This window comes from Schistocerca gregaria, chromosome 2, assembly GCF_023897955.1.
Source record: "Schistocerca gregaria isolate iqSchGreg1 chromosome 2, iqSchGreg1.2, whole genome shotgun sequence".
In the NCBI taxonomy this organism is placed as follows: Eukaryota; Metazoa; Arthropoda; class Insecta; order Orthoptera; family Acrididae; genus Schistocerca; species Schistocerca gregaria.
Genome location: NC_064921.1, coordinates 169,648,446 through 169,662,980, shown reverse-complemented (window position 1 = coordinate 169,662,980; position 14,535 = coordinate 169,648,446). Strand labels below are relative to the sequence as shown.

The window sequence follows — 14,535 nt, the reverse complement described above, 5'->3', positions numbered from 1 at the left end:
ATACGGATTTGCAACAAATGTTAAATTGCCATCATGTTTACTACTCGTTTGGATATGCAGGATCCACATAAACAGCGAGAAAAGCTTGTGAAGATGTTGCAGGATAGGCTGTGCTGAGAAATAGTTGTTAAAGAATAAAATTAGATAAGTGGCGCCGTTGCCGAATTAATTTGCATTGAAGTTAGCCAGTCAGGCCGTCGAGCGCAGAAATTCTCAACGGTTCGCCAGACACACACAACTAGAGTCAGTCGTTCTCATAGCATAGATGATAGCGCATGTGAACGCTTAGCCTCTTGCTCTGTATCGATCCTTACTACAGCCCCGTTTTTGTATCGCTCTCACCTTAGGTGAGATCTCTTTAATTTGCTCGCACAACGACCTGACTGGCTGACTTGAATGCTAATTATCTCGGAAACGGATCAGCGCATTGAATTTTTTTGTTATCAGTTATTTCTCAGCACAACCTGTCCTGCAAGACTCTTACAACCTTTCCAGACTGATCATGACCAGCCTGCATAACTTATAGCATTTCAGCGCAACTGGTTAAAGTAGATGACAGAACGCCATCTAAATTCTGTATATAGAGAAACACTGCTCAACTGATTTTTGCTTCAGAAATAGCGTTCAGATGTTGACTGATTGTCCAACGACCGTGTTATCCCTTGTGTCTGAAGGAGAAAAGACTTCCAGCACGCGCCGGCATACAGCAGGTCGTGCCCTGTCGTCTGCTCCTATTGGTCAGGAATCCACGACTGTGATGCGAATACAGATGATGTGTTCAGGAGACTATTCTCAAGGCCTTACAGGATCTCTATGGTCCCTCCCAATTAGCGCCCAGAGAGGACAGATGTACTGTTTGTTGGGTCCTAGAGAACTGTACAGCCACTTCGGCTTCCTTGAGTTAGGAAATGGGCTTCTGTACAGTGAGATAAGATATCCACATGGATAATGTGACATCGTCTGGAGCACCATAGACTGTCGGCGTAGTGTGACGCTGCGAGTTGTGCGCCCAATGCCAACGTTAGTGACAGGAATGACAACACTTCATCTTTACCGACCAGTCTCCGTTATGCGTACATCGTCAACCTGGACTTATCCATGTGGGGAGGCTCCGAGGAGACGAACGTCGCTAGATCATATTCGTCATCGCTATAAGTATCCAACACCTGACGTGATAGTATGAAATGCCGTTGGGTACCTCTGTTTCACATGGCCAGTAATTTGGTCAGCTCAAGTGCTAAGGTTCGTATCATATCTTCTATGTACCCGTGACGGTATCTCCAACAAGATAATGCAAAAGCGCTTGTTGCAGTGCCGGGCTTACCAGCCTCAGTATGGACCGTGTTCAATGGTTGCTCTGACCAGTATGCTCTCCAGATCTCCCATCCAATGAAAACATTTGCTCACGAGTTATCTAATGAATGGCACCCTACCATTCACAGCCGTTTCCAGTGATGATCTCTGCTGCAGAGTTGAAGCACCAGTAACTACCATTCCATCTCAGACCAACTCAGTGCCTGATTGTTGCTACCAAAAGTGGGAGCTCTGTGTACTGAATTTCGCGCCCTGTATATCCCAAACCAGTTTGGGATTTAATCGCGTAACCTTCCTATCCCCTGTATACGCACAACGAGTAAAATTTCAATATTTGTTATTCTTCTTCGTGTTTATCGTTTAACGGTCAACAGAGTCTTTCTAGGGCGTGGGGTCTGGGATGAACGTGCGAAAGCAGCACGTATCTGCTACAACCTGGCATCAGGTATGTGCTATATTTAACATAACTATTAAAACAACAGGGACCGCCTCTGTAGCCGAGTGGTCAACGCGATTGACTCTCATGCTGGAGACCCGGGTACGATTACTGGGCTACCAGAGATTCTTCCTTGGCGAGAGGACTGGACTGGGATGCTCTCAGCCTCTTCAGGCCAACGAAGGAGCCACTAGATCGAATAGTAGCAGCTCTACGGTCTGGAAAATCCGTAATACGGCCAGGAGAGTGTCCTGTTGACGACATGCAGGTCACAAAGCAAAAGACGGTGTCCGCGCTCACGGCTTGAAGGAGGAGCTCGTAATTAAAAGTATATTGTTACCGAGTCATACCAGTTAAGTAAATAATACATTCCACTCGGGACCCTGTGACATTCATCACGTTCCTTGATTGCAGCGAGAAAATCTATTCGATTTTCAGTACAATCTTTTTTTTAGAATTTGAGTAATTATAAACAAATCAATAGCAACTGCGTTTTCTCACTGTAATTGGCAGCCTCGGCGATACTTCTCCCAATCTGTTTTCCACAGATAGCTCCATAAGGTCAAGGTATGATCTGCCGGCGCTGGGTGTAACTTACACGCCTGTAAAGCCTTCGTTCCTGCAGAACGCCCCGTCCCACGCGTTCAGTCCTGCTGCGGGGTCTCATTAATATTAACTCCGCAGGGCAGCGTGTTACTCGTTGTTGGGAGATATTCTTTCCTTCGGCAACAGTTAACGGCAGGGACGGCAAAAAGAGAGCAGAGTAGTTCCACAGTACAACTAGTGCTACCTTTCCAGCTTTAAGCGACCACGTATCTTCTGCGTTCCTAACTGCACCTAATGACAAGCGTATTAATGCAAATACGATAAGCTGTAGGAAAGTGAAGTGTACAAATTTACATTCAGTTTTGTATGTCCTGGGGCGTAGTCATCAACAATGAATAAAACACACACAATATAAAGTCCAGGACGAAAAAAAAGACGCATTACGAAGAAATAATCCGAATGGGACGGAAATCGATACATGTGATGTACGTGTACAGACAAACAAATTATTACAATTAAGAAAAAAATGGGTGATTTATTCAAGGAAAACAGCTTCACACACTGAGCAAGTCAATAACGCGTTGGTTCGCGTCTGGCGAGTTAGATCTTCAAATGGCTGCGGTACCCTGCCCATAATGCTCCAGGCATTATTACTTTGGAAGAGACCCCGTGACCTTGCTGGCCAAGCTAGCGTTTGGCAAGCGCGAGGACAAGCAGTAGAAACTCTCGCAGTGTGTGGGCGGGCATTATCTTGTCGAAATGTAAGCCCAGGGTGGCTTGAATGGTAATCAAACGAGACGTAGAATATCACCGATGTTAAGTTTTGCTGTAAGGGAGCTCGGACGACGACCACAGGGGACCTGCTATGAGAAGAAATGTCATCCCAGTTCATAATTCTTGGTTGTCGGGCCGTAGGGCGGTTGACAGTCACGTTGGCATCCAACCGCTGTCCAGAACGTCTTCAGCCTGCTGCCCCATTGCCTGGAGTAGGATTGTCTTCAGTGATGAGCCCCCTTCGAAATGAGCCCCAATGACCAGCGAAGACGTGTCTGAAGACGCCTCAGATAGCGATGGGATACCAACCTGACTGTCGCCCGCAATACTGTCCGACAACCGGTGATAATGGTCTGGGATGCCATTTCTTTCCATAGCAAGACCCCACCTGCAGCACCCTTGCAGTGTAACACGGGCCATAAATGACAGGGGTGAACGTCGTCTGTGGAGATGTGTACGGGCGAACAAACGTGCAACTGTTGGGCAACCGACCGTCCACGGGATGCAAGTGTTTCCACAACGACCGTTCAACGAAAGTTGCTGCGTATGGACCCCCGCAACTAGCGCCTCGTTCATCCACCCACGCTGACTGCTGTTCTTCGGCGACGAAGCCTGGAATTTGCAAACCGAATCGAGAATATGTGGGATCCCCGCGATCGGGCTGTTCACGCCATGGATCCGCTACCGAGAAACCTAGTGCCGCTGGGCACATCCGTGTCGGTACGTCCAGAACCTCATTGACACTATCCCTGCACGTCTCGCAGTGGCCAGTGTAGCCGAAGTTAGATTCAGGCTTCTCACAGATGGTCGTATTAATGTGACTGGACAGCGTATACTGAACTTGGTTTAATTTATTTATTCATATAGTAGACCTCTGCGTGCCACATGCTTGTCGTGTACTGTTAGTACGTGTATTACTTGCTTTTTTTAAAATCAGTTATACGAGTTTACATTCAAATGTTCTTGCTATTCAGTTTTTCTTCCCACTCGCATTTCTGTTTGAACGAAGTTGTACCATATGAACTCGGCAGTGAGCATACCATTGCACGACGCGAAACGAATCATTTGCTTTCAGCAGATGGTAACATTTGTACTAGCTTCTTATAGCAGTTCGCATCGAAGCTAATACCAGTGTCCTTGAATTTTATACTTTACGTTCTTTGCAAGATTTTCAGCAGATAAGGTAGGTTTTGACGGTGATGCAGGTTACAGAGACGGTGTACTTTAATATACTTGATCTACAAAAATATATGCTCGTATCTCCAATGCAGTATGTCTGAGTGTTACCTTAACAGATTGGGGCTACCGTCCCCAGTGCACTGCAACTGGCTACAGGCCACGTTGTTTATATAGGTTTTGCTTGTTGGGAAAATAGATACAACTGCTCCACAAAAGTTTGGTTACCCTTTATTTATTTATTTATTTATTTATTTATTTTTTTTGCCGCTGTAAACCGTTTCAATCACAAAGTACTTGCTCAAGAGTAATATTCTAAAACTTCTTCCTAGTTAGATCACATTACTAAACTTGATTAAGGAGTCGAAATGTTGTATATGAGAGTGGATTATTTTCAAAGCAGAACATATTAGGACTTATTTTACAAGTAATCTCACTTCTAAACCCTTACAACGCTTCAGATTCTCTCCTATAAGTCCGTAATTGGCTGCATTCCTGATGTTTTCATATTAAACATACTCGTTGCTGGGATTCCTTTACTGCTCGAGAAGTACTTTTCTACTCAAATTTTACGAGTAGCCACTTCATTAGGCTCCAGAATGTCACAAAGATATGCCATATCGACAATGTCTGCAGTCCTCGTTTGGATACAGTCAATGTTCCCACATTAGTTCGTTCACAAATATTGAACCTTCCTTCTGTGGCCACTTTTGCAAAAGTGTAAAAATTGTTGCACTGGTGTCGTTATGAGACATCTTCGCAAAAAGTTCGCTGTAAGTAACGAAAAAGTAATTGACAGTGGTAGCAAGCACCCTGGTTTTCTTGACAACATTGAAACTCGATATTTTATCTTTCACATCAAATTTATGATGTTTCAAAGACTTTCGTATAGACATTTAAACTCCCAACATCGATATTTTGTATAGACGGCGGATCGTCGAACATCGCTACGTGGAAAGCACGGTCTCGGACAGCACGAGGTTACGCAAGCTTGCATGAAAGACCACAGAATGACTGTCGGCGCTCTACAGTTCTGAAAGAAATTGCTTCAGCGGATGCTGGCGATTATAAGTCAATCGTAATTATGTATGAACATGATGTGCAAATTGACAAGCGGTCCACAGAACCAGTCCCATAGCACGATCGCCTTCAGCTCTCATGTGATTCATGGAGAATACGCTTCAAGTAGAACTGTATTAGGAAACGGACCAGCGAATTGATTCATTGTGTTAATATACTTACTAAAAATAAACATTCTAATACGGTATTTGTCTTGAATGCACCTGGACAATAAGTGCTGTGCCGTTCATCACAAGAAGAGCTAACTTAGTGAATTGTAGAGTTATCTGTAATCGCAAAGCGCACAGTACAACTTAAATTCATTACAATTCAATAATTTATTTTATTTCAATTGCTAACTATTTCTTTATGTATGCGAGTATGTTAATGTGAAAGGGATCGTTCTTCCGTTTGATATGTTGTTGAAATTGGTTTTTAACGATGTTGCTTTCTTGTTTCGAAAATACGTGAGAAAAAATGGTCCTGAAATATTGTATGATTCTGAGAAATCGTAAGCGATGTATGCAACACGAGGGCGTACTGACAAATAATGACGCCGATTTTTTTTATTCTGGTCTCAATCTCGGTAGAGATATTACATGTCGCGTGTATCACTCAGTCGACTTTCTCGATTAGCTGCCGCAATGTTCAGTCTTTAGCCGCTACAGGTCTCTGAATTGCAGTGTGTAACATGGCGGTGTGTAACGTAACTATGTCGATGCTTGAGAAACAGTGTGCTGTAATCGCGTTTCTAATCGCAGAACACATTCCCGCAATTGAAATTCAGAGAAAAATGGTAAATGTATACAGTGATGATTGTAGCGGCATCAGTAATGAGCGACGTGAAATAGCGGTGATTCGACATCTGTCAACAATTTATTTTGCTTTTTGAGCGTGAGAGTGATGGGTTCCTTAATAACATTGTGATAGGTGATGAAAGTTTGTCTCACCATTTCCTCCAACGCCGTACATTTGTGACGTCAATACAATCATCGCCGTACATAGTTTTAGATCTTCTATGAATTTAAATTGGAGGAACGTTTTCTGCGGCTACAAACTCGATTGCAGCACACTGTTTCTCACGCACCGACATAGTCACATTACACATTGCTATGTTATACAATACAGTTCGGAGCCCTCTAGCGATGAAAGACTGCATCTTGCGTCAGCAAAGCGGAAAAGTCGACCAAGTAATATACATGAATATAATACTTCGAAAAATACTGAGAACAGAAGAAAAAATCGAAGGCATTACTTTTCAGTACGGTGTCGTAAATATGCATGTAATGTGACATAAATGAATCTACATCTACATCTACATCCATACTCCGCAAGCCACCTGACGGTGTGTGACAGAGGGTACCCTGAGTACCTCTATCGGTTCTCCCTTCTATTCCAATCTCGTATTGTTCGTGGAAAGAAGGATTGTCGGTATGCTTCTGTGTGGGCTCTAATCTCTCTGATTTTATCCTCATGGTCTCTTCGCGAGATATACGTAGGAGGGAGCAGTATACTGCTTGACTCTTCGGTGAAGGTATGTTCTCGAAACTATAACAAAAGCCCGTACCGAGCTACTGAGCGTCTCTCCTGCAGTGTCTTCCACTGGAGTTTATCTATCATCTCCGTAACGCTTTCGCGATTACTAATTGATCCGGTAACGAAGCGCGCTGCTCTCCGTTGGATCTTCTCTATCTCTTCTATCAACCCTATCTGGTACGGATCCCACACTGCTGAGCAGTATTCAAGCAGTGGGCGAACAAGCGTACTGTAACCTACTTCCTTTGTTTTCGGATTGCATTTCCTTAGGATTCTTCCAATGAATCTCAGTCTGGCATCTGCTTTACCGACGATCAACTTTATATGATCATTCCATTTTAAATCACTCCTAACGCGTACTCCCAGATAATTTATAGAATTAACTGCTTCTAGTTGCTGACCCGCTATTTTGTAGCTAAATGATAAGGGACCTAACTTTCTATATACTCGCAGCACATTGCACTTGTCTACATTGAGGTTCAATTGCCATTCCCTGCACCATGCGTCAATTCGCTGCAGATCCTCCTGCATTTCAGTACAATTTTCCATTGTTACAACCTCTCGATATACCACAGCATCATCTGCAAAAAGCCTCAATGCACTTCCGATGTCATCCACCAGGTCATTTATGTATATTGTGAATAGCAACGGTCCTATGACACTCCCCTGCGGCGCACCTGAAATCACTCTTACTTCGGAAGACTTCTCTCCATTGAGAATGACATGCTGCGTTCTGTTATCTAGGAACTCCTTAATTCAGTCACACAATTGATCTAATAGTCCATATGCTCTTACTTTGTTTATTAAACGACTGTGGGGAACTGTATCGAACGCCTTGCGGAAGTCAAGAAACACGGCATCTACCTGTGAACCCGTCTATGGCACTCTGAGCCTCGTGGACGAATAGCGCGAGCTGGGTTTCACGCGACCGTCTTTTTCGAAACCCATGCTGATTCATTCAGAATAGATTTCTAGTTTCCAGAAAAGTTATTATACTCGAACATAATACTTGTTACAAAATTCGACAACTGATCGACGTTATAATATAGGTCTATAGTTCTGCACATCTGTTCGACGTCCCTTCTTGAAAACGGGGATGACCTGTGTCCTTTTCCAATCCTTTGGAACGCTACGCTCTTCTAGAGACCTACAGTACACTGCTGCAAGAAGGGGGGCAAGTTCCTTCGCGTACTCTGTGTAAAATCGATCTGGTATCCCATCAGGTCCAGCGGCCTTTCCTCTCTTGAGCGATTTTAATTGTTTCTCTATCCCTCTGTCGTCTATTTCGGTATCTACCATTTTGTCATCTGTACGACAATCTAGAGAGGGAACTACAGTGCAGTCTTCCTCTGTGAAACAGCTTTGGAAAAAGACATTTAGTATTTCGGCCTTTAGTCTGTCATTCTCTGTTTCAGTACCATTTTGGTCACAGCGTGTCTGGACATTTTGTTTTGTTCCACCTACCGCTTTGACATAAGACCAAAATTTCTTAGGATTTTCTGCCGAGTCAGTACATAGAACATTACTTTCGAATTCATTGAACGCCTCTCGCATAGCCCTCCTCACACTACATTTCGCTTCGCGTAATTTTTGTTTGTCTGCAAGGCTTTGGCTATGTTTATGTTTGCTGTGAAGTTCCCTTTGCTTCCGCAGCAGTTTTCTAACTCGGTTGTTGTACCACGGTGGCTCTTTTCCATCTCTTACGATTTTGCTTGGCACATACTCATCTAACGCATATTGTACGATGGTTTTGAACTTTGTCCACTGATCCTCAACACTATCTGTACTTGAGACAAAACTTTTGTGTTGAGCCGTCAGGTACTCTGTAATCTGCTTTTTGTCACTTTTGCTAAACAGAAAAATCTTCCTATCTTTTTTAATATTTCTATTTACGGCTGAAATCATCGATGCCGTAACCGCTTTATGATCACTGATTCCCTGTTCTGCGTTAACCGTTACAAATAGTTCGGGTCTGTTTGTCACCAGAAGGTCTAATATGTTATCGCCACGAGTCGGTTCTCTGTTTAACTGCTCAAGGTAGTTTTCAGATAAAGCTCTTTTAAAAACGTTTCACTGGATGCTTTGTCCCTGCCACCCGTTATGAACGTTTGAGTCTCCCAGTCTATATCTGGCAAATTAAAATCTCCACCCAGAACTATAACATGGGGGGGGGGGGGGGGGAATCTACTCGAAATATTTTCTTAATTATCATTCAGGTGCTCAGCCACAACAGCTGCTGAGCCAGGGGGCCTATAGAGACATCCAATTACCATGTCTGAGCCTGCTTTAACCGTGACCTTCACCCAAATCATTTCACATTTCGGATCTCCGTCAATTTCCTTCGATACTATTACACTTCTTATCGCTATAAACACGCCTCCCCCTTCACTGTCCACCCTGTCTCTGCGGTATACATTCCAATCTGAGTTTAGGATTTCATTACTGTTTACGTCTGGTTTCAGACAACTTTCTGTCCCTAGTACTATATGGGCGTTGTGACCATTTATTAATGAAAGCAGTTCTGGGACCTTTCTATAGACGCTTCTGCAGTTTACTATTAGCACATTAATATTGTTATTCCCTGTTGAATTTTGCCCAATCCTACCTTGCCGCGTCTCAGGAGGCGTCTTGTCGGGCCTAGGGAGGGAGTTCTCTAACCTAAAAAACCCCATGTGCACTCCACACGTACTCCGCTACCTTTGTAGCCGCTTCCGGCGTGTAGTGCACGCCTGATCTATTCAGGGGGACCATGCATTTCTCCACCCGATAGCGGAGGTCGAGAAATTTGCACCCCAGATCTCCGCAGAATCGTCTGAGCCTCTGGTTTAAGCCTTCCTCTCGGCTCCAAACCAGAGGACCGCGATCGGTCATGGGAACGATACTACAAATAGTTAGCTCTGATTCCACCCCGCGAGCGACGCTTTCCGCCTTCACCAATTCCGCCAACCGCCTGTACGAATCCATCCAAACGTAAAAAAATTAACCACTCCTAAGCAACGTAGTGGTTTACCAAAGATGTGAGCACAATGTACACTGATACCCAATTGTTTCAAAATAGGTATTGTCTTACGAACTGTACTCTAGTATCGAAAATCTGAGTTTAATCGCTAAGAGAGAAAAATGTGAACAGGAAAGGTCAGCAGTCTCAATCGTATTGCCACACACATTGAAGGAGTGAAACCTATATCAGAAACTGATGATTGAGGCACACCGATAATAAGAAGCAGTGCCTCAAGCGCTTGATGACTAACTCGTAATTTCACAAATGCAACGGCGAACAGAGTGACAAAGTAGGCCTAGAAATCGTTGTTTCACCAAGATTATTCAGCCCTATTTTCCAAAATAGGATTCTAGAACGCCAAACCCAAACGGAAATCTCAGTAGCGTTAAAATCACCACAAAGTGTAAATTTAAGTCTTTGGTGCTGGTCCGAGACAAAGGAAAGCTTTATCATCCAGCAATACAAGGTTTACTAAAAGCGTTCACTACACTGTAGGACACCTCATGTACCGATTACACAATGAAATCTTATTAAAAAGGAAGTACCCTAGGTTCAACGGTTAAAACCAAACAAAAATTGATTTTATAATACGAACGTGTCTGTTCTACTATCCAACAAAGGCATGTAACAAATACCTAGCACATCTTCCAGAATCGACAAAGAGGTTATTTGGAAAAAGCTAAAGATTTCGTTAGAATATTATTTTTCAACAACTGCATTACTTGCAAAATCTGATATGTTGTCGTACTATCTTCCCTTATTCGTCATCGATGTGAAAACGTAGCATTATAATGAAATGATTAAAATACAGCGTAATGGAACAGCTCGTACCAAAGATCTGGATAATATGAGCACTGAGACTTTTGATCATTGATTATTGGATTGTGGATGCACCGAAAATGATGTAGTATGCCCATATGTCACCTTGAAGTGTGCATCCTGTTCCAGTTCCTGTGATTTAATCACTTCATTGTAACTACACCTATGAAGAAAAGCTTCACGATTGACAAGTAGTTCATAAATATTCAACTTGATGCAACTCCACTGAAAGAACTATAATGAATAATGTACAGGAGCTAGAACACCGGGTCATATTCCACCTCTTGTCTATTCGCTCACCACAGTAAAATCGAGTAAGAGAAGCTCGGACACGAGACACGGCTCTAGATTGTTATGTGAGTTGTCAGATTGCTGTAGTTCATGGCATTCATGCCATTTCACGAAGAAATCGAAGCTTACTCATAAATTTCTCGTTTGTATGAGCAGTATCGGTAGTTGTACAATTATTTCTGCCAGTTAAAATCCGTTTTTGCAACTACTAAGAGTGCATACTTATTTTAGGACACGCTTCAGTTTATTCATTTATAACATCATAAGTGGCCAGGAAATAAACATATTTAAAAACAAACCAAAAATATAAACATGTTTCCTCTCTGGAGATATTTTAAATGAATAAAGCTAAAAGCAAATTTTTAAATTAAATACCTAATTTTTAGTGGTTGCGAAAACGCACTTTAGTTACCTTCAAGAAATGAAACACACACATAAATTAAACTGACGATCTCGTAACTCATAAAGTATGCCTTCCGACGTATGTCTCACTGTTTCTAAATGATGAATCCTTCTTCGGCGTATTTTCGTTGCTGCCCCCTTTCATTTTCATAATAATTATAACAACACAAACAACACTCCAAAGCACAACCACTCATTACAGACACGTACACGACACAGGCATACAGTATGTTCTGGAAAGAAGTGAGATGTTACCTCATAATTTTAGTAAGCCGTGCAAACAATGAAAATAAGCAAACGGATTTTTGTAATGTTTGTTGTATTTATACGTGATGTTCAGAACTCAAATATCAATTCACCGAATTCTCGAGAAAATCTACTTTGAAGTTTTACTACCGTACTTAATATGCTAAACCAAGGTCACGTTTTCTTGACAGACCGTGTGGCTGTGTGGTAGAGTGCTCGCCTGGCATGAAGGAGATTTTATGTTCGATTGCTGGCTGATGAAAATCTTTAAACAGCGGTGTCTGACCTACTACTATTAATTACGTGAAGTTTGAAATACATAAATACGAAAACATATCTGTAGCTGTAGGAACTGCTAATCGCTGGTTGAAGCATCTTTTAGGTCATTATTTTTTCCGATTTTTCTGTTTAGTTCGAAAACCCACGATGCTTATATATAGAATTCTTTACATATACACTAACTAACATATATCTAATTGCTACGTTTATGAAAATGTCAGATCTTCTTATTTCTATTTCTAATTACACATCACAGACAAAAATCCGATTTTCATTGCACATATACACGCTATTGATGTTTTATAAAAGATAGGTTAAATTTTAAAAAAATGCAAAATAAATTCTTCTTCATTCTTTTGTATTTTATGCTTCTTAGAAGTGTTCATATACCCTTGTTTAAAATTTTAGCAGGGCTGATAATCGAGCCTGTTCCACACGAGGGGCCACTGAGCTTTCTGCCACACAGCCACACCAACTCTTAAGAATATCTGACCTCGCTTTAGCATATTAAAGACGTTCGGAAAACTTTGAAGTCGCTTTTCTCGAAAATTTTTGAGAGTAGCATCGAATTGCTTTTGCTGATTGATATATGAGTTCCGAACTTCACGTACCATAAATATAAAAAAAGAAACAAAAATCCGACTGCCATACGCTCCCCTAGCAAGAATTGGACAAATGAATAGGTACACTCACCATTGTGACACGGGCTTGCGTTTTCTAGTTCCAAGATTGTAAAATACTGTTTCATATAATCAGTATTGTTAAATGCCACTGTGATCAAACAGGCAAAGTATTATATACAGACAGTAAATGGGAAAGTCTCTAACACTCAATCAAGAGTATTTGACCAGCTCGAAACGAATATTCTACAGAAGTGGTAAGAGGCGAATCCGGAAGAGATTAACAATGACATAATTTTACAGTCTTATTCACAGACGACAATGTGCTAAAGAGAACTCTGAGACAACTTGAGAAGTAATGTAACAAAACCGAATAAAACACAGAAGACTTATAACGTGAATATATCGGCTAGCTAAATAAAAAATTTAAGAGAGCTAAATGGGTGGTTAATGAGTAAATAATATAACAGGTAACTTCATTGAAATTTTAAAATCAGAAATCATAACAATCTCTAAATCTATCATAGTTTATGGATGCAAGATATGAGATGTGGAATTAGAGGCAACGAGATAAGAAACATCAGAGGCAAAATTTTACGACAGATCAATGTTGTGACTTTAGGAGATAACACTGGACGTCATGATATGTGTAGGGAACCTGATTTCAGTAAAATTACCGGTGACATACAAACTACCAAACGCAATGGCTCTCACGTTTACAACGTATGACTCGAGGCCGACTCCCCTGGAAAGCAACCTCACTATCGTGAAGCTTTTACCAAATAAGTGCAAATTATCGTTGCTGTAAGTGATGTACTTAAGAAATTACTTACCACCTGGAAGCAAGCTCAGATCTGTCCTCGATGGGTTTCAGTTGTAGACTTGGCCCAAGACCCATTGCAGCGCTGGAAAATCCCCTACTTACTGGATCAACGTGATGAAGGATGAATGTAACGTATCATGCCTGGTAACAAGAACAGAAGAAACTGGAAGTCAGCGGTTGTAGGCCCCATTAAATGTCACAAAAAGTGTCAGAGGCATTGATCTCTGTATTGTGAAAAGAATATTAATAAAAACTGTAGTGGAAGTATTGCATACCTTAATGTATGAATAAAATGTATTTTTCTTCCATCGCACCACGTAACCTTAGCCTGAAAAGAAAAGAATTCATTATGAAGTCAAGAGGCTTCAACTGAAAGAACGCATAAAACAGTTAACATGCAACTAGTTTTCGAAAACATCTAACTTCAGAAACGCTGGAACTGAATGGGCTCTATTATTTTGAGCACGAACTACCATGTAAATGCATTCCCTTAAAGAAAGACCAGCAAAGATAAATCACAGTTTTATTTTTAAATTTTCCAGCAGACTGGATCATAATTAACATCGAGTCGTTATACAAGATCTTTTTGTATTGGCACGAACTGAAGCTATCTGGAAGCAAAATTTCCTCTTATCTACTGCTCCAGTTCATAATGTTTCCTCACCAGTCATATAGGATAAGAGTTTATCGAGTAACCAAATTCTACTTACCGATAAATTCGAGTTCTGCCTTTTTTGTAGCTCAACGGAAGTGTCCGAAAAAGATTTCGCTGTCGGAGAAGAGGGATCCATACTTCGAATTTTAACTCTCGAGATTTCTTTCCTACATTACGGTAATGTTAACAAATTCAGGTAACTTCCATGGTGTGCAGGCGTACAGCATTTTTCTCAGGCAAGAAATACTTTAAATTTTGTGATGTGAAAAACAAAACAACTACTACTCATAGATGACTATGAGCACATGTTAGACTGTGCTATGACGACCTGCATCAATGTAATATCATCTTTGGTTCCTCGGTTGTTCCGCGAGGAACTCCCGCGCTCTATTGGCTTTAAAATTTTGTAGTGTATAGTTGACTCTTATTAAACAGTCATATTTGTGTGGCAACTGAGATTAACATTCAATGATGTCTGTGGATGGTACAATATATCTTCGAGCATTAGTATGTCCTCTGTGAGTATAAACGTTTTGAAATGTGTATAGTGTGAAGACT

General features: G+C 41.5%; 1 protein-coding gene across 2 annotated transcripts in view; it reads right to left on the bottom strand.

Moving 5' to 3' along the window:
- LOC126336608 (uncharacterized) overlaps positions 1 to 14,320 on the bottom strand; it is a 41,918-nt gene extending 27,598 nt beyond the window's left edge. The window contains exons 1-3 of one of the 2 annotated variants that reach the window (XM_050000474.1): positions 14,033 to 14,320; positions 13,598 to 13,650; positions 13,333 to 13,463 (exon numbers count right to left, since the gene is read on the bottom strand). In XM_050000474.1, the coding sequence (XP_049856431.1) occupies positions 13,333 to 13,397 (65 nt within the window). In that variant the 5' untranslated portion in view covers positions 13,398 to 13,463; positions 13,598 to 13,650; positions 14,033 to 14,320. The remainder of the gene's footprint in view (positions 1 to 13,332; positions 13,464 to 13,597; positions 13,651 to 14,032) is intronic. The other variant, XM_050000475.1, reaches the window with a different exon arrangement.
- Between the last annotated feature and the right edge of the window lie 215 nt (positions 14,321 to 14,535).